The 19,046-nt window shown below is 36.8% G+C and overlaps 1 protein-coding gene across 2 annotated transcripts in view; it reads left to right on the forward strand.

The window, feature by feature from the left end:
- Window positions 1-19,046, forward strand: part of myo1d (myosin 1D) — a 118,961-nt gene that overhangs the window by 69,056 nt on the left and 30,859 nt on the right. For both annotated transcript variants that reach the window (XM_036572793.1, XM_036572794.1), the window contains 3 exons: window positions 17,383-17,606; window positions 18,133-18,271; window positions 18,448-18,552. In XM_036572793.1, the coding sequence (XP_036428686.1) occupies window positions 17,383-17,606; window positions 18,133-18,271; window positions 18,448-18,552 (468 nt within the window). The remainder of the gene's footprint in view (window positions 1-17,382; window positions 17,607-18,132; window positions 18,272-18,447; window positions 18,553-19,046) is intronic.

The raw sequence follows: 19,046 nt of genomic DNA on the forward strand, positions 1-19,046 counted from the left end.
ACCTCTGAGAGCAGACAGATTCGTCGTAAAACCAGCAAATGCTTTTGTGTTTTTCTGCTGCCGCTCGTTTCTCCTGCTGTTGTGCTCTACAGTCACTGATAAAGCTAATGTTGCTAATTATAATGATAAAGCTAATGATGCTAGCTGCCTAATAGCTAGTGAACATATGGCAGTAATGACATTGACAGTAACACCAACAGCCTTGTTCTAGTCTGACAAATCAGTTTTGAGTTCCATTAAATGATCATATTCTTTTATTTTAATTCATTTGAGTTTTCAGTTTTCATACTCGATATATAAGTGAATGCACTGTAAAATTTCTAAATACTGTTTTCATAGCATTATATTGGCCAAGAGTATTAAGTTTGTATAGACATCCTTTTTTTTAATACTTTTAGCCCAGATTTATGTCAGATTTAGGTTAGGTTACTAGTATAGTACTGTGCAAAAGTCAGGAACCACTGTTCGTTTATTTTATTTCTAGCTAAAACTACCATTTTTATTTATTTATTTATTTATTTGTTTATTCATTTTAGCATCAGGGAAAATGCATAAAATACATTTAACAGAAAATTACACAGAAGCCTCAACAACTAAATATAATATTCAAGTTTTTTTAGTATTTAGTGTTTGTACTCTTTACATTTATAACAGCTTCCATTCTTTTCAGCAGACTCGCTTTCAGTTTTTGAATGAAATCTACAACGATACTTCTGATCAGCTCCAAAGTTCAGTCTTAGAAGTTGGATGTATTTTCTTTTTCTCACGATCCAAGTAACCCCAAACATGTTCAGTGCTGAGGTGTGGACTCTTTGTGGCCGATTGTGCTGAGAGCACCAGCAGCTTCTTTGTTGGTTTTGCAAATGGTCTTCTTTTTTGTCCTTTTCTCAGTAATAGCTTCTTAACAGCTACACCTCCTTTCAGACTCATAACACTGAGGTTTTTTTTTTGTTTTGTTTTTTGTTTTGTTTTTTTGTCGAGAATAGAGCTTGATTTTTTTTTTCTGTCTTTTTTAAATCTGAAAATCATGAAAGCTTTCAGCACGGTTTGTAATGTTGATGTTTTTGGTGGTCTACTAGGTCTTGTGAGGTCTCGTAAAATCACCGAAATCACAAAATGTGGTAAAATCACTCAGTGTCTCTTGTGACTTATTGCTTTATGTAAGCTGTTTATCTGGGGAGTAAGCATTTGTTTAATACAAATAAACATTAAGTAGTGATTTTGATTTGTTTGTCAGTGTAGCTTAACCAATTCCAAACCTTCTCAAAGCAGCCCAGTGTTTGTGGTAACTCTCCAATACCTGGTTTCAGTTAATCAATACTTCATTAAGTTATGCTCAGTTAGGTTCGATTGGGTGTGCTGGTGGTGGAATTGAATGAGTTTATGCAGTGGCTGGGGTGCATTTTGTAAGTTCTTTCAACCATCTCACAATATATCAATTGTATTTTTAAATATTTATTACTTTTTATAATTTTTACCGTATTAATGCTTATATTGCCTTTATTGTAATGTTCTAGTATTTTACAAGAAAAACATTTTTCTTGGCTAGCCTGAGATTTCTGCACAGTGCTGCATAATAGCATTTACATTCATAGAGATTCTACGGTCCCCTCCCTCTTCACGATTTAAGGATGTGCCTCAGGATGTGTTTATCTGTCATCGTCTCTCAGCTCTTTAACCAAGTGGAACTGCTGCGGGCTGAGTGAAAGGAGATGAGGGAACAGGGGTTTAACGCTCGTCATTTTTGCCCCCAGTGTCACCTCCCTGCTCACTCCACATCTACCTCACTCTGACTCTCAACCTGTCTCGCTTCACTGCCCCTTCACGCCTCTCGTTTCACGCTGCTGTTCGGGGCCTCCTGTCCTCCTCCCAGCTCCTGAGCCCTTCTTCTTCTTCTCCTCTCCCTCAGTACACAGTAATGCCCAGCGTCCTCAGCTCTGACATTGGAGTCCTCTATGGCTCCTCTGCTCAGGATTTGGCACATAGCAGTTTAAATAACGTCCCGTCAGAGCTCAAAGACCAACGGTTCACTTCATCAACTACGGCACATTACATATGGCTTTCAACGGAGGCAATGTGAAGCAAAGCGGATTAGCTGCTACAAAACACAAACATGGATCCCCTACATTATTCATGAGTGTACATGAGTTTCTTCCTTTAAATAAATTTTTTATAGGTTTAAACTTGGCCATCTGCATCATAGGAATGTCAACGTTCAGTTTACTTTGAAGACCAAACGATTTTCTGTTTATTCCCACCTTTTAGTTAACTTCTTTTATGTTGTGAACATTTTCTCCGTCTCACTTTTTCTGAGTGTGCGTTGCCTGCTTTAAATTATATTACTTTGAAGTAGAAGTGGGCAATATGGCAATACCATAACATAGTACTTGAAAGCATTTTCACTATGAACTATACACTGATCATCTATAACATTAAACCCACCTCCTTGTTTCTGCACTAATTGTCCATTTTATCAGCTCCACTTACCGTATAAGTGCACTTTATAGTTCTGCAATTACAGACTGTAGTCCATCTGTTTCTCTGCATACTTTGTTAGCCCCCTTTTACCCTGTTCTTCAGTGAGCAGGACCACCACATAGCAGGTATTTTTGAGTGGTGGATCATTCTCAGCACTGCAGTGACACTGAAGCGGTGGTGGTGTGTTAGCGTGTATTGTGCTGGTATGAGTGGATTAGACACAGCAGTGCTGCTGGAGTTTTTAAACACTGTGTCCACTCACTGTCCACTCCATTAGACACACCTACTTTGTTGGTTTACCTTGTAGATGTAAGGTCAGAGACAGTAGTTCATCTGTTGCTGCACAGTTTGTGTTGTTCATCCTCTAGTGCTTCATCTGTGGTCTATACTATACTATAACACTGAGGTGTTTAAAAACTCAGCACTGCTGAGTCTGATCAACTCGTACCAGCGCAACACACACTAACACACCACCACCACCACGTCATTGTCACTGCCATGCTGAGAATGATCCATCACCCAAATAATACCTGCTCTTTGGTGGTCCTGTGGGGGTCCTGACCATTGAAGAACAGGGTAAGAGGGGGCTAACAAAGTATGCAGAGAAACATTGTAGAACTACAAAGTGCACCTATATAGTAAGTTGATAAAATGGACAATAAGTGTAGAAACAAGGAGGTGCTTCTAATGTCATGGCTGATGATGTATCACGTTGTTAAAGTTTTCTGCAAATAAGTTGCACCAGCAAAACAACATTTTCATTTTATTGAAAAGGTTATAAAAAACTAGGGTTGCTTTACTCATTAATTAATAAATAATTATAAATAATAAATTAATTCATAAATAAACTATTTACAAAGAAGCGGGGGGTGTAAGAATAATGGAATAATAAGTAAATTTATGTTTATGGAGAAAGAAAAAAACTTTAGAGCCTCATAATGGACAACAAATGGGTAACAAAATGTATTTCTAAGTAATTTTAGAAAATTTCTCTTGGTTTGTTTGTCATGGAATTGTAACACAGTGCAAAAGGCAACTATAGTTTTCAAATTATGTGTGAAAAAACAACTCTGGCAATACAAGGTTTTTGCATGACAGTGACGATATATATAATTACAGACATACATATATATTGGTCTGTCTGTGATTATTATACTATAATTAGTGTATTGGTCTAAATAATTGACACTTGCCATTAGGGCAAAACTGAAATGAAAATTATGTAACCAAAACTAATTTAAAGGGAGTAAAAATTCCAATTTTGGGCTAGTAAGAGGTTCTGTTTATGTTTTAGATTATAATTGTATGCTTCAGTAGTTTCAGTTAAGCAGTGCTTAGGTTAGGTTTGGATGCATTGTACATGTTTTGTTTTGTTTTGTTTTGTTTTGTAAACATTTGTTTGTAAACAACATTTGTTTGTAAACAACAAAACACATCTTGTCATCAATGTCACCCAATATTATTGTCCAACTGATATATCCCTCAAGCTTTACTACCCATCATATACTCAGACAAGCACATTGTAATGTACAATGATAAAATATTGTCGTATTGTCCACCTCTTCTTTAACGCTTAGCTCAGCCATGACACTGCTTGTTTGTAAAAGTATGAAGAGGAATGCCTGAAGAAGGTTTACAGAAGAAAATTAAATGAATGTAATGTTATTTAGTTGAGCTGCACAATATATCGTTTGCTAATCAATGTATTGGCCTTTACCATACAGATAATGAAGAAGGCTATAATATGTAAATGAACCTTTAATCTATCAAACCAGTGTTTATCTGAATGCTGTAAACATCCTGATTGATCAGACATGTGATGATGTTTTGGCAAATCAAGGCATTCATCACCATTTATGTAAAAATAATTCAAACCAATTTCAACCATGTCACATAAAGTATTCACCAGCACTTCTTAATAAGTTATACCTCAATATATTGTAACTCTCAGTGTGCAAAGGCACTAAACAGCATAATATGACTTACTGTCAGTGTGGCTCTGTATCCTTCTGAGCACCTTTCCGCTATATCTTTTCTGGGTTGCTATGATGGATTTCTCTGACACCTAGAATATGTACTTTTACAGCATCTTGAACAGCCTGACAGTCACCTGGGACTTGCTTTTCCTGATCCTTCCATTTTAACTTGTCATGTCAAACTAGAGGCTTTCATGACATTTAAGCACTCGTTTGTGATGTATGGCTGTAATTTCCCAGCATACGCCATCACTGTGCGAGAGCAAAATGGAAAGACACTGCCTTCAATCTTGAAGCTGTGAAATACAGACCATTCTAAAATTGCTGCTTAAGGTCGCTTGCGTCCATTATCCACTGAAAGACATAGATTTTTTTTCTTATCATTTATTAATTACATTGTTGCCTGTAGACTCTTACCGACGCATTGGTCAACCTTAGCAGTCCTTCAGTGTCTTGTGACTTTTCCAGATCTATACACTTCTGTTATGTGACTATAGTATCATTTGCTTAATATTTGTCATATCTAATGTATGTTCGACAAAACAATGAGAGACTCCGGTTTTGTCCCCTTTTAACTCTTTTAAAATCGGCTTCCCAAATAGCCATAGTAAAATGTATGAGCATGTGGAATTTTTGTGGAACTTTGTGTGCTGCCATGTTTGCTATCACCACATAAAAAAGCATGATGCTGCTTTTATTGTTGAATGCACTGTGATAGTTTCTGAGGGGAGTGTACACATTGAAAGCAGTTGAAATCACAAAGGGCTTATTATTGATTAGTTTCAGCAGAGTTAAAAGAGACTGGGCTATAAAGTATATTCTTGTTCATATATTGGCTTGTTTAGAATGGTAGCTTGCAATACATATTGCCCACAATATTGAGAAAAATGTACTACAACCCAATAATGTAGTAACTTACCCAGTAATATAATAACTTGTAATGTAATACAAAGTCTAAACTGATAATATAATACCTTATTACATCAATGGGAATTTATTACATTTTCAGGCTGATCACATACAATACTTTATTATGTTTTTAAGAATATCATATTTACAATATATGTTATCCTCATGTTCACTTTGTGTCCATATTGTACATTTTGCAGAATGCATGAAAGCATTGCAAACCTTTGGAAACTGCTCTTTAAAATATTACATCCTCAACTTTGAAACAAAAATTATAATAATATGATTAACCTGAAAATGTAATAAATTCCCAATAAGGTTCACATTATCAATGACATTATTACTAAAAAATATTATATTATCAGTTTAGACATATATCACATTATTGGGTAAGTTATTGCATTATTGGCTTTTATTGCGTTTTTGACCAAGTCAAACACAAATTTTATTACATATTACATTATCAGGAAAGTATTATAATATTGGCTACTACATCACCTTTTACCTGTTCATTTGTTTACCTGTGAAAAGTTCCAGAATGGATGGTTTAGATCAGGGGTATTCAGTTTAAATTCGATAAGGTCCAGTTAGAGAAAATTTCCTCAAGTAAAGGTCCGAAACATCATAATGTCTAAGTTGCATTATGATTCAGTGCCATATACTGTATACTAAAGTAGCCTAGTAGTTATATCAACATCTTATGCAGTCAACAACTGAATGTCAAATCAAATAAAGTACAATTCAGTAATATTTCAACAATATTTATTCTCATGTGATTGGTCTGTAAGTTTCCTGGGCCACTACAGCGGTACCATAAAGGCTAAAGAAGTTACGCTGATTAAAATAGGACCACCCCGTCAAAAGTAAAGAATTCCCCAAAGTTTATCAGTTATAGGTCCAGGTCTGCATAGGACAGCGTCTGGGTCTGGACTCGGACCGCGGACCGCCTATTAGTGATCTCTAAATTGGATTATTCTACAGATTTCCCAGTTTCACATTGCCCCTGTCCCAACCTTTTTGGAATGTATTGCAAGCTTCAAATTTGGAATTAGCGTGTGTTTGTTGATAAGATACAACTTTAAATATTGCTTCCTTGTACTGTTTTTCACTGCTTAAATAAAATAAAATTAAATTAAATAATAATAATAATAATAATAATAATAATATCACTTTTTTTGCTGAATAATTTGAAGACAGCCCCTAACTCAGATGTGAGACGCAGTAATACTGTGACCTGCAGTTATCTGAATAAGAGTATTCAAATTAAACAGCAGGTATAGCATTTGTTACTTCAATTTTCATATTTGTAATTTCGAGTTCAGTGCTTTAAGCTTTTTTACAAGGTGGGCAGCCCTTAATTATCTCTTCTCAGGTCTGTTATGTAAAATACCTTATCTATTCAGCAGCCACTAATTTAGTTTAGTACAATGCTGCCTTTCGTACGGTTTTGCCACAGGAAAGAGTTTATGGAACAAAGTGTTTCTTAGTCAGATATGATTGCTAGTTAGCATTTCGGTATTTGTCAAAATACATAAGCAGCGTGAAAAAGTCCGAGACTCAAATTAGGTATGTGACTAAGTCCTAATTATGGGTTGGTAGAGAGAGAGCAGTGTGAGGAGGCTGTGGAGGCAGTGACAGCTGCGTCAGAAACCCTGCTGTTGCAGTAATGACTGAGGAATGGCACCCTCCACCCCCTCCCCCCACACTCACACACACCCCAGCAGTCTGTTAGAGGTCACAGTGAAGATGGAAGCCTCCTTCGCAGTGACGGGCAGCTCATCAGGCCCGCAGTATTGATTTATGAAAATGCCTCTCTCCCCTCCCCCTCCTCTGTGGTCCCTGGTGACGGCTCGCGGTCAGGATGTACCGTTCTCGTGCTAAACCGTGTCACACTCTCGGAGTGTGCTGTTATCTGGCCGGTGCCCTTGCACTGAGTGTGTCGCGGAGAACCGCAGATATTCCCCTTGAGGATTGGCACATGCAGGATTTGTGTGCTTGAATTTGACTCCTGATTGTTGGGGGATTTGCCCACCCACCTGATTAATGATAAGTCAGCTTACATTCTCTCACTCATTTGTAATTGTCTTCTGACACCTGATGGAAAGACCACACATCTGAATAGGCTGTATTACAAAATACTGTATCACAAAAGCTGTTCTTTTCATGCATCATCTTCTGCTAATGAAAGAAGCGTTTACTGTGCAGTTACACTGATTATGGTTTGTAAACACTGGATTTTGTGCAGTAATCCTGTCAACTCCCATAATTCCTTTTTAGGGGTGTAAATCTCTGACTTCATAACAGTGTAATTTTTTTTTCTTTAAGAACAAGAGACGTTTCAATGCATCATGCTGTCTTAAATTTCACCACAAATTGATTCAATCTGATGACTTTCCGTATGATTCAGGATTGCCTTGATAAATACACTGAATACACAAAAATACTGGAGAAAATATTTACACATTAGTGGAATAGAGGCTGTATAAACAATATACCAGGCTTAAGTTCTCAGCATTTTTTTTTCCTCAAGAAGAGCCAATAAACTGTAGTTTTGTATGTGAAGTGGCCCTAACAATTTGCATTTTGGCGAAAAAGTGAATGTATACTTTACTGAATATTATTCAAATAATTACAGTCTAGCGATGCCAATTTTGGCAAGTTGTTTGATCGATAACCAATAGTCATTAGATGAATCATTAAGTGACAAGTCTAAAATCAGGGACAGAATTTCAATCATCAAAATAGTAGTTCCGGTTCTGAAATCTGATTGGCTAAGCTACGTTCTAAGCTGTTGTAAAATACTTTTTATATGCACACTTATGAGCACACATCAACTGAATTCAGTATTAATGCACTGAGATACTAAACAGTGTTGCTTGTATGGACTGTGGAACACACCCATTTGAATCCCTATTATAATTATTTCTAAAGTAGATGCAGATTAATCATCACCTTCAGATCAGTATGTCATGACACATTAGTGCATTTTTACATCCTTATTCTATTCCCTTCCTTTTTTTGCATCTAAAATTAAAACCGTGACAATACATGCAACCTACCACCTCGCAATAGCTTGACCAGATTACCAAATTTCTGCCTGATGTCCTTTTTAAAGGGCCGATCAGAGCCAATCAAAGTACGCTTTTAGCTCAATGAGGGTTTCTTACTGTGGCTTTGATGAGGCTATAAATTTAGAGCAGAAGAGCTGGGAGGAGATGCGGCATTGTGTTGAAACAGCGATTAGACTGGCTTATTGGAGGGGAGGGGGAGCTGCTGCTGGCCTGATTTACCCACTGGGTCCCTTGGGTGTAGTCTCCCTTCACCTTCCCCACTGACTTTAAGCACAGGCCGTCTGGCAGCCTCCCAGTTTAAACATCTCCAGCACCATCAGCATGGCCAACTGTCAGTGAGCAGTCTGTGGTGGTTTATAGTCAGCCATTCTGCACCACTCATGCAGTTGAGAGTTGTTTCCGACTTATTTTGCTTTGTGTCCTGCTGTAAACTTTTGATTTGACGCGACGGGAGGCATCTTGGTGTATTGGGTCTGAAGCAGGAAATATTATGACAGTAGTGTCAGGGTTGGGTATGATGTTCTATGACTGTGTTGCAGTTTGGATTGTGCTGTGTGGAGCAGTGACTCACATGGGCCTCCGGTGGGACAGAGCGTGGCAGATGCATATGGAGAGGCGTGGAGAGAAAGGTTGCAGTGTTCTCTGCAATCTCTCTTTGTCTCTTTAATCTCATTGTAGAGCTTTCTGATGAAGCTTGAAGACAATATGGTACACTCTTTAAATAACGTACCGAAGACCGTAAACAGAGTTAATCTTTAGAAGTATAGAGTTATGTAGGTATGGATTATTTTGCTACAGTACTTAAATATAATTTCACAACTACACGATTATTTCAATATTTGCATAAGTTAATTTACATTTACTTTACATTCTGTGTCTGACGTTTTCCATATGCTTTCATGTCGTAGCAAACATTTCGTGAATTTTTTTTCCACTAAACAAGGCCGTGTGCACAGTAGATTTTCTTTAAATTCAAAGTTCAAACTACCCTTAAGCTGAGATACTGCTAAAAACAAGAGTCAGTGCTGATGTCTAGAAGGAATGAAACAAAATACAAAACTAAGACATATCATAAGTGCAATACAAGACATTTCAATAAGTGGTAGATTGGTGTTCATTTAAATGCCTTACAAAGAGATCTGTCTTCAGTTGGCTTTTGAAGACAGCCAGAAACTGCTGCTTGGACAGCCAGCAGAAATTCAGGACAAGGAAGAGTCTTGATGCTTGTCTTCCATGCGTCTTAAAAGATAGCGGGTCAAGCCGTCCTTCCAGAAGCATGCAGACATATTTTTTGACAGAATTTCTGAATTTCTTTGCTTATTTCAGCGAGCTACGTAATTACACCATGCTTTTGTTGTTTCTTCTGATAACATCTAAGTAGGGATCTAACAATCATGAACTGTTATGGACAATTCTGATTTATTTACAGCAGTCTAAAAAAGGGAATCTTCAAACCGCACCTTGAATGCAGTGACTACCATAGAAAGTCTGAACTTGGGGTGCAGGTCGAAAAACAACTAAACATGGCAAAAGGCAAGGCAAGTTTATTTAAATAGCACCTTTCATACCTGCGGTCAAAGTGCTTTACAAATAAGAAAATACAAAGATTATTCAAATTAAAATTAATAGATTTAAAAGAGAAGAAATTACAAATTAAATGAAATCTAATTAAAAATTAAATTAGAATAATTAAGTGCAGTTACAGGATAGAAGTGCAGTAGAGCTAACAGTATTTTAAATTGAGCTGAAAGCTGCTCAAATAGGAAACATTTTAAACCTGGATTTTAAAAGTGTCTAGTAGGGGTGGGAATCTATAGGCAACTCACGATTGAATTCGATTACAATTCAGAGGGCTACGATGCAATTATAAAATGATTATCGATGCATCTTGATGCATCTTTTTTTTTCTATACTATAAATTTTTCTTTCTCACTGTGTGAGGACTTGGTACTTTTAAAGCAAAGTATTGCTTTAGTGTGCAGTATAGCGCGAAAGCCCTGGTTCTCAACGACTGAGAACTGGCGTGCAGACTGCAGGTCATGTAGCAACGCAGTCTCGCCTGGCTAGTAGCTAATGAAAAGCCAAAGAGAGAGATTTAAGATGAACACGAATGAATGACGAATGGACTTACTCGCATTTATAAGTAGCGCAGTTGGTTTCCTGGAATGTTAAACCTGCAATGAGAGACTGTCAAACAGTAAAACGTTGCGAGGCTGAAGTCAGCTTCTCTTTCGAATTTTCCCATTCCAGCTTAAATGATGCTGCATTTACATTGTGGTGCCTCAGGTAGAATTTATGGTGGAACGGGAAAATTCGAACGAGAAGCTGGAGAATAAGAAGCGACTTCAGCCTCGTAAAACAGTCGAACGTTGAGGCATTTTACAAGAAACTGTTCTACTTTTGAGTTTATATTTTTTAGCCTATGCTAGGACATTAGCACATATTGGGACATACATTCTCGCTCATCCAGTTGTGTTTTTATGTGCCTCCACAGACTGTCCAGACGCTGCACTTCCGCACAAGGTCCGCCTTTTGCGCTCCGTCAGCATAACATTATCAATTAAAATTTAGAAAATCGATTTTTGACATTTGTGAATCGATTCAGAATCGTCCGCATTGCAGTGCATCTAAGAATCGATTTTTCCCCGCACCCTTAGTGTCTAGTGTCTGGGCTCTTTTAATGCTCTCTGTCAACTGGTTCCATTTAAGAGCAGCATAGTGGAAAAAAGGTGCTTCTCCATGTTTAGTCTTTTACCTTAGACAGGACTAACTGAACAGTTCTGAATGATCTGAGAGTTCTGCTCGGCTTGTATCGCTGCCACATATCAGGTAAAAAAGCTGTTCCTCCACCATCAAGCGATTAATGGACCAGTAATAGTACTGTTTATAAAGTTTATTTTGGAACATACTGGTAGCCGGTAAAAGGGTTTAAGAATGGGGGTGATGTGTTCCCTTCTTTTACTCTTCGTGAGAACTCTGGCAGCTGTATTTTGAGTAAACTGAACTGAATAAATAGATAAATAAATAAATAAATAAATAGATAGATAAAAATAATAATTAAAAAAAGAAACAAGAAAAAATCCATTTTTGGCTTCATAACGCTCCTGACTTGTCTTTATGCAATATGCCGAGACACTGTAGTTTGAAAAAAAAAAACATAAGAAACTTAATAAAGACAAATAAAGACAATAAATGAAAGATAGCAGTGCTAAGCAGAGAAACATCTGAGTGCCATGGAAGCAAGAACTAGAAAGTAGAAAGTAGGACAAAAGTAAGTGAGTCACACACCAAAACAAGGGGCCAAATAGGCCACCAAAAAAAATCTGAGATTTCTTTTTGTTATTAGCCAGACACGGTTCTCAAATACAAAATGTACATGGTGAGGTAAAAACTTTAGTAGCACTGATGATTCACTCAAACGATTTCTGGCCTGTTTTTACTTTTCACCATGACTGACTAATTAAAAAATAGAAAAAATGTCAATATCTCATCTTTGAGATTTTTATTTTTGTGGCCTGTTTGGCCCTTTGTTTTGGTTTGTGAGTCATTTGCTGACTTTAACATGTTTAGATTTCTTCATAACCACATTGACCGATTTTCTTCTTAGGAACACAAAACTATTTGCCTAATTAAATGACATTAAATTAAAAATGCTAAAACACTAGTCACTGGTTATTTGAAACAACAAGTCGTTCACTCCTATGTTGCAACATTTTGCTAAAGTTGTAGCAGCAGCATTCAGACACAGAGCAGTTACGCTTACCTGTCTTACACCTTTGAAATTGCAACACAGATCTGGCAAAATAATAAATTGGCAGATTGCTGATTGCTTGTTTGAAGCAAAAAATGCTCATTCCAATCTTAGCTGATTCTGATCGTGCATCCCTACTTCTAAGAGTTAAATTCATGTTGAATTAGCATTAATCAGTGACGTTATTGCTAATATTTGTTAATTGTTATTGTTATTACAGATAAAATCAAACTCAGTACATTAATTTCTGAATAACCCTTATACTGAATGGTTTTGAGAGGTTTTGGAATAAGAGAGAAACTCTATATTGAATGAAGGTGATTTTGTTGGCTTTTGTACTGGCTGGTGAATTTATGGCCCCCCAGCTCTCTTTCCCTCCACGCTATTTACCCAGCGCAGTTGCATGATGAGATCAGTCAGCTGTGTAGCACAGGAACCTGCAGTGCCTTGAGGTCATCGCTGCTCCAGACCAGCTCAGGTTAGACACTGACTGTGAGAGACACAGGAGACATAAGGCTGTAGAAGATAAGGCCTAAGAGCAATGTATCATCAGTAAGAGCCAGCTCATGTGCTTTTACCTTTAGAAGGTTAAAGTTAATATTAACATTTAACTATATCATTAAAATATAATTTAATACTTGCATAATTAAGCACATGTGATGAATTTTATTTCCCAGTGTAAGAAAATAGATTTACCTTAAGGTAACATTCTTCCTCTCTCTCTCTCTCTCTCTCTCTCTCTCTCTCTCTCTCTCTCTCTCTCTCTCTCTCTCTCTCTCTCTCCCTTTCTCTCTCTCTCTCTCTCTCTCTCTCTCTCTCATATTCACATGCTCGAGTCTGCTTTTCCACCTTCCACTTCCATTTGTTTTGATACTAGTAAAAGACGAATGCATGGCAGAAATGTAAAGGACGTCCTTTCTTTCCTCAGAATGAGACTATATTATCAGCTATTTGTCAAATTCAAATCATAATAAAATATATCCTGCAAACACAAACTGGGTATTGATTGAAAATTTAGAATATAATATTGTTACAATAAGCTACAATTATTAACACATGCTTTTATTACAATTATTACACCATGCTTTTATTATTGACAACAGTAACTGCAACCTTTAACCTCTTCAACTCCTTGAGACCACCGGTGGTTCCAAAACGCACTTCGTGATATTCTTCATAACTTTCATATTTCATAAGCTACATTCAAAAAGTGGGTGTCATATGACAGATGAAACTGTCGTCTTTCCATAATAGAAGCTGAACTCACATTTTTTTTTGTCTACTGAAAGTTGACCTTTTTTTCCACAAATCTGGGCTATAAACTATAAACAGATAGCATCTCTTCAGTGAACTACTCTGTAAAAATTATTTTTATAAAATAATACAAAGAGCATCTAAGATTTTTCGCTTTCAGCAGTAAATTGTAAGCATATAGCAATATGTGTATGATCATAAAACACATGTTCTGTTAATTTGAGGGGAGCTTTTAAAAAAAAACTAAAATAAAATAAAACTTTACATTTATTTCAAGCAGTTACTGATTAATTTGCCTTACGATTTGGTCATGTAAATTCAGATGGACAACCCAAAAAATACCCTGGAGAACTGTGTTTATATTATGATGGTAGGTGGTTGACAGAAAACTGGTTGTTTCATTGTTTTCAATTGAACAATGTTGAAAAATTCTGGCACTGGCCATCGGCAGCAGCAGAATGGTCCATCAAGAGTTCAATTTTCCCAGCTTTTGTTGTCAACCGTGGTGGTGGAATAAAGTGAATGTTGATCTTATTGGAAGCCATGGACACAAAACATCTTATTGATTTTCAGGCTCACCCACATAAAAGATATTAAAAATACAGGGCATTCTCCTGCCCTTTTCCAACCTTAAACAACTGACACTGCTAAAGCTGTCCTCTGTTTATTAATCAGTTTTGCTGGTGACTCTGTCAGCATGCCACCCATTGTTTGGGTTGCTGTATGCAGCCATTGTACTGGTGTAAGGTAATGTAAACACAGCACAGGAGTTGACCAAAACACAGCACACCTTCAGTGATCAGATCATTGTGAACCATGGAGAAAGCTCTGTAGTTACTTCTAAGACACTGTGAATGGATACCTGGTATCAACCCTTTCAGATCAATGCAAAAAAGTGACCATTTTCAATGTTTAATGTACTCTTTACCATTAATAGCATAATTACTCAGCCTTGATATGTGAAGGAATTGTTACAGGAATATGTTAGTAAGTTAGAACATCATGGCAAAAATGTGAAGGATGTTTTTTTTTTCTTTCCATAGAACAAGACTGTACACACAACAGTTAATTAAATGCAAATTATTATAAAATGCCTCCTCTTCTACTTACTGACACAAACATGGTATTGTCTGACAGTTTAGAGTCCATGCTTTTGACAGAATTTCTTTGCTTGATACCGTAAACTAAGAGGAATATACCTCTGTTAGATTGCACTTGTCACCTTGTACTAACTCTGATTAAATGAATTAATAATAAGCACTTTGCTGATCAAAATGCACGCTGAATGTGTTGACGCGCTAGCTTGAAAAATATTGCAGTGCTATAAAAAGGCAGCATCATGTTTCTTTTATGTATTGATAGAAAACATATTGCACACAAACTTTGGCCTGCATGGACATGCATGTGTCGTAACCCTTCTAACAGCAGACATGTCATGTTTGATAGGTTAAAATGTATTCCAAAATGTATGCTTGGTCAGTTGTGCATGAGTGTTGCTCAAATATTTGAATCCAAACATAGTCACATATGGAAACCCCGTTTTTTGTTGTTATACATCAACAAAAAGTTGGAGAGAGAAGAATTTTAAGCTCATCATGGATGGCCAGGCTCAGCATGTGGAGCACATGTTGATGCAGGGTTTATCAATGACTAACCCATCATGCGCGATCAGATATGAATATTTACTTGTCATACAGAGTAAGAAATGTGTAAACACATCCTAATGTCTTTAGCCAGGTGTGCAGAGAAGAGCATGACATCTATGTCCTGAAACACACATAAGCACATATTGACTGCATTGTAGTATTTACCAGACATAAACCAATTTCCACCCAGCCACTGCGTGAGTCAGTGTAAAGTGAAGGGAACATATGGCCCTAGCTTTACTGAGAACTGTGCAGTTCAAACAGTTCCCTGGAGATCCATTATCTTCTATTATTAATGTCTAAGACAGGAATTACACCCTTTGAGCTGCACTTTGGGTGTCACAGATCAGGGTGCTTTTTTATTTTTTAACTAATGAAGAGTACACACTTATCACAAATGTGTGTATTACTATAGTTACTAGCCCTCTGTAAAATGTGTAGTATGCAAATATGTAGTATTTTGCTATATTGACTGAGTTCAGGTTTCCATATTAATAAACAAAACCAGGTTGTACCACACAAACATGTTATGTTGAGCTTAGCAGTTACTAAATATTTACACCTCCCCCAAGACAGGTATATGTGTTGGTGAAACTACATAGATAGAACAAAGAAGATAAAAGTATGAAATATAAGAACTAACTGCTAGCATTATGCTCTTTGCTTAGATAACTTGACCAATAAACATTAAATGCTGAGTGTTTTGTTTTAATTTTCAAGTGCAACATAAAGCTAGCATACATAGCTCCCTTTCAGTGAGACAGTTACAGCCGCCCCTCACTCGGCAAATGCTGAAACTAGATAAATGCAGTCATTGACCATAATACATTGTTTAAAAAAACGATAATAATAATAATGAAAATAGAAGTGTGCACATTGGACAATTTTCCAATGAAATGCAAAGTCAGTGCAAATTACCCTCCTTTTTCATGGCAGATTGTTTATTGATGACATCTGAATTTTGTCTTTGTCATGTTAAAGCATCAATGTTCAGCTGAATTTAGAAAATTATAGTTGGACCAACTAATGATAACTAGGCCCTTATATACAAACTAAATAGTGTGTAGTATGTTTAGCCCTAGTTCTATTCTTGTAGCTAGAAACTAATGATACTGAAGTAATGTATAATATTGTAATATAGTATAGTATACATTGTTGTAATGGGATATTACAATATCTCTAATTTCATCAGCCAACGTTAAAACAACAATCTTAGATCCTGCATTCTCTCTTTATATATATATATATATATATATATATATATATATATATATATATATATATTAATTAATTTATTTTAATAATGTCAAGGTTAACATGTTAATAATACAGTAAATGATAAATTATCATACTGATTTTTATACTTTGAACCATCCATAGTTCTAGACTGTTGCTCCATATAGTTGATGGCTCTTTTGATCAATGTAACTACTTCCAGCTACTGTTATGGTGAATTTGTTTATCACAGAAGTATGTCAAGTCTGAAATGTCATTTACGGAAATAATTTGCAAAACACGCTGCTGTAATTTGGAAGACTGCGCTGGAAAGTGTTCATGGGAAGACTATGAATTAATCAATGAGAAGCAAAATAACTAAGACAATAGCAAAGTTGAGGCTGCCGTTCCCTTCAAAACAAGACATAATGTAACAGTAAAAGAGTGAAAAGGCTACAATCGAGGGGGAGTTTAAACATGCATACTCTTGCTCAATATCACTGATGAAAATTGGAAACTACATTCACCTCCTTTTCATGTGAACCCCACATTCACATGATGAGAATAATGTTATTGACTTATTGAAGGTAATAAATACATTCTGATTAGGCTTTTTTGTCCTCTCATTTAGCCGTAAGAAAACACACTGCTTTTTTATGGACTTTTTATGGGGTTAAATTAGAGCAGATTTGACAATTAGAGCAAATAATGCAAAAGCAACTAATCACAATTGACTATATATACAGTCGTACACAAAAGTTTAACGGCCCATGTTTTGTTGATTTTCTATGTGAAAATAGCTTAACACATCTTCTACAGGCAGCACACTTTTTCTGCTAATATTCATGCACAGTTTCTGTTTATCATATTGACATATTGAGAATTTGATTAATATTTATTGTTGTTATTTTCATTATTGTTTGTTTGTTTTGTTTGTTCGTTTTGTCCCAATGTGCTAAACTCAGCTAATAAAAAACTGCAGTAAAATTTGCAGGAAAATGCCACATTATTGTCATGGATTATTTATCAGTTATATGCATTTTTTTAAACACTAGCTCTTTCCTTTTTTCACACTCCTACAGGTGTGGCGTGGCACGATTGCTAGGATGCGTTACCGCCGGATGCGGGCTGCACTGATCATTCTGCGGGCATACCGGCGCTACAAGGTCAAATCCTACATCCGTGAGGTGAACCGGCGCTTCAAAAACGTACGCAGCATGAAGGACCATGGCAAACATGTGAAGTGGCCAACACCTCCCAAGGTCCTGCGCAGGTTTGAGGAGGCACTGAGGAACATCTACAACAGGTTAGAGCTGCAGGAAACAATGCCTGTCTCACTCCATCTCCTTTCTCACACACATACACATGCGTGTGTTCTTAGTGGGATGAAAGGGTATCAGATCTCTGACGTTAAATAGGAGTTAACAGCTTCTCATTCACAGATAACTCCTACATTAGTGAAGGCTGTGCTAATGGGTATCTGGACAGCTCTGTGACGCATGTTTTCCTTTACAAGGTCTGGCCTGGTGTTAACTTGACTCATTCAGGCTTTCGGTGATGTCACATATCAGCCTCCATGTTAGTCATTACTGTTGTTCTGGGGAAATTTGCCTCAGGCCTGTTTCTCTTACATGGTCATTGAATACGTAACAGGATTCGCAGACTACAAATGTCAAAGGTGTATATTCTCTCATAAACCCATGGTTTACCTTTTCATAAACCTTTGATGGAAAATCAGATCAAAGCAATTTATTGTGACACCGTTGCAGACAGCCATGTACTGCTATAACATGCATCTAATGGATGTGTATGTGTATGTAATGGTGTTGTAGGTGGTGGGCCTGGACCCTAATTAAAGGCCTGTCCCCAGAGGAAATGTTACAGGTCAGGGCTAAAGTAGCCACGCTGGAGTGCCTGAAGGGTCAGAGGGCGGACCTCGGCCTGCAGAGAGCCTGGGAGGGCAATTACCTGGTCAGTATTGAGAAGCAATACCAATATATCAAGGAAAAACAAAAAAAGAACAGAGCAAATGGAGTATCGAATTGCACCAGCTGGAATACTATACGTTTGCAGAAAATTAGATTCAGCAGGACTGTTTGTCTTTATATTTTCTTTGCTGTATACTATGAATGTGTATTTGTCCTCAGAAGAGGGACAGTCCTGAGACAGCATCGTCCTTCACTTTGGTGTCCAGTGATCTGCAGAGGAAGGATAAGTTCATGAGAGTCCTCTTCTCCTGCAATGTCCGCAAGGTATAAAATACATTCCCATGAAACATGAGATCCGTTCAAATCTCATATACTTTTATGCATTTTAAGGGTGTTACACAACAAAGATGGTGCAAATAAACAAAAAGAAAATGTTAAATATCTCTCTCATCACAACTATACACACCAGTGAGAAATTATTTATTTTTTCTTTTCAATTTCATTTTATGGTTTGTACTGTCAGTAAACAAATAAACTGTCTCCATGTGCAAAAAGAAATCTTTTACCCTACACAAAACAAAATGTTGACATTAGGTATGACAGTTTTCATTTTGGAAAATCTACATTTTTACCACCTCATTCAGGAGATTAAACTTTTGAATATACCTCAGATATCCACAAGTGTGAGTTTGGTTTGGAGATGCTAGAACCAGACAAACTAACCTTTTTGATGTTTCTCAAAAGGTTCTTGGCCTGCCTTAGTTGTTGAACAGAGGGCAAATAAAAAAGTATTTTCACTGTCCAAAACATCACATTTG

The sequence above is a fragment of the Colossoma macropomum genome, unplaced genomic scaffold, assembly GCF_904425465.1.
Source record: "Colossoma macropomum unplaced genomic scaffold, Colossoma_macropomum, whole genome shotgun sequence".
NCBI lineage: Eukaryota > Metazoa > Chordata > Actinopteri > Characiformes > Serrasalmidae > Colossoma > Colossoma macropomum.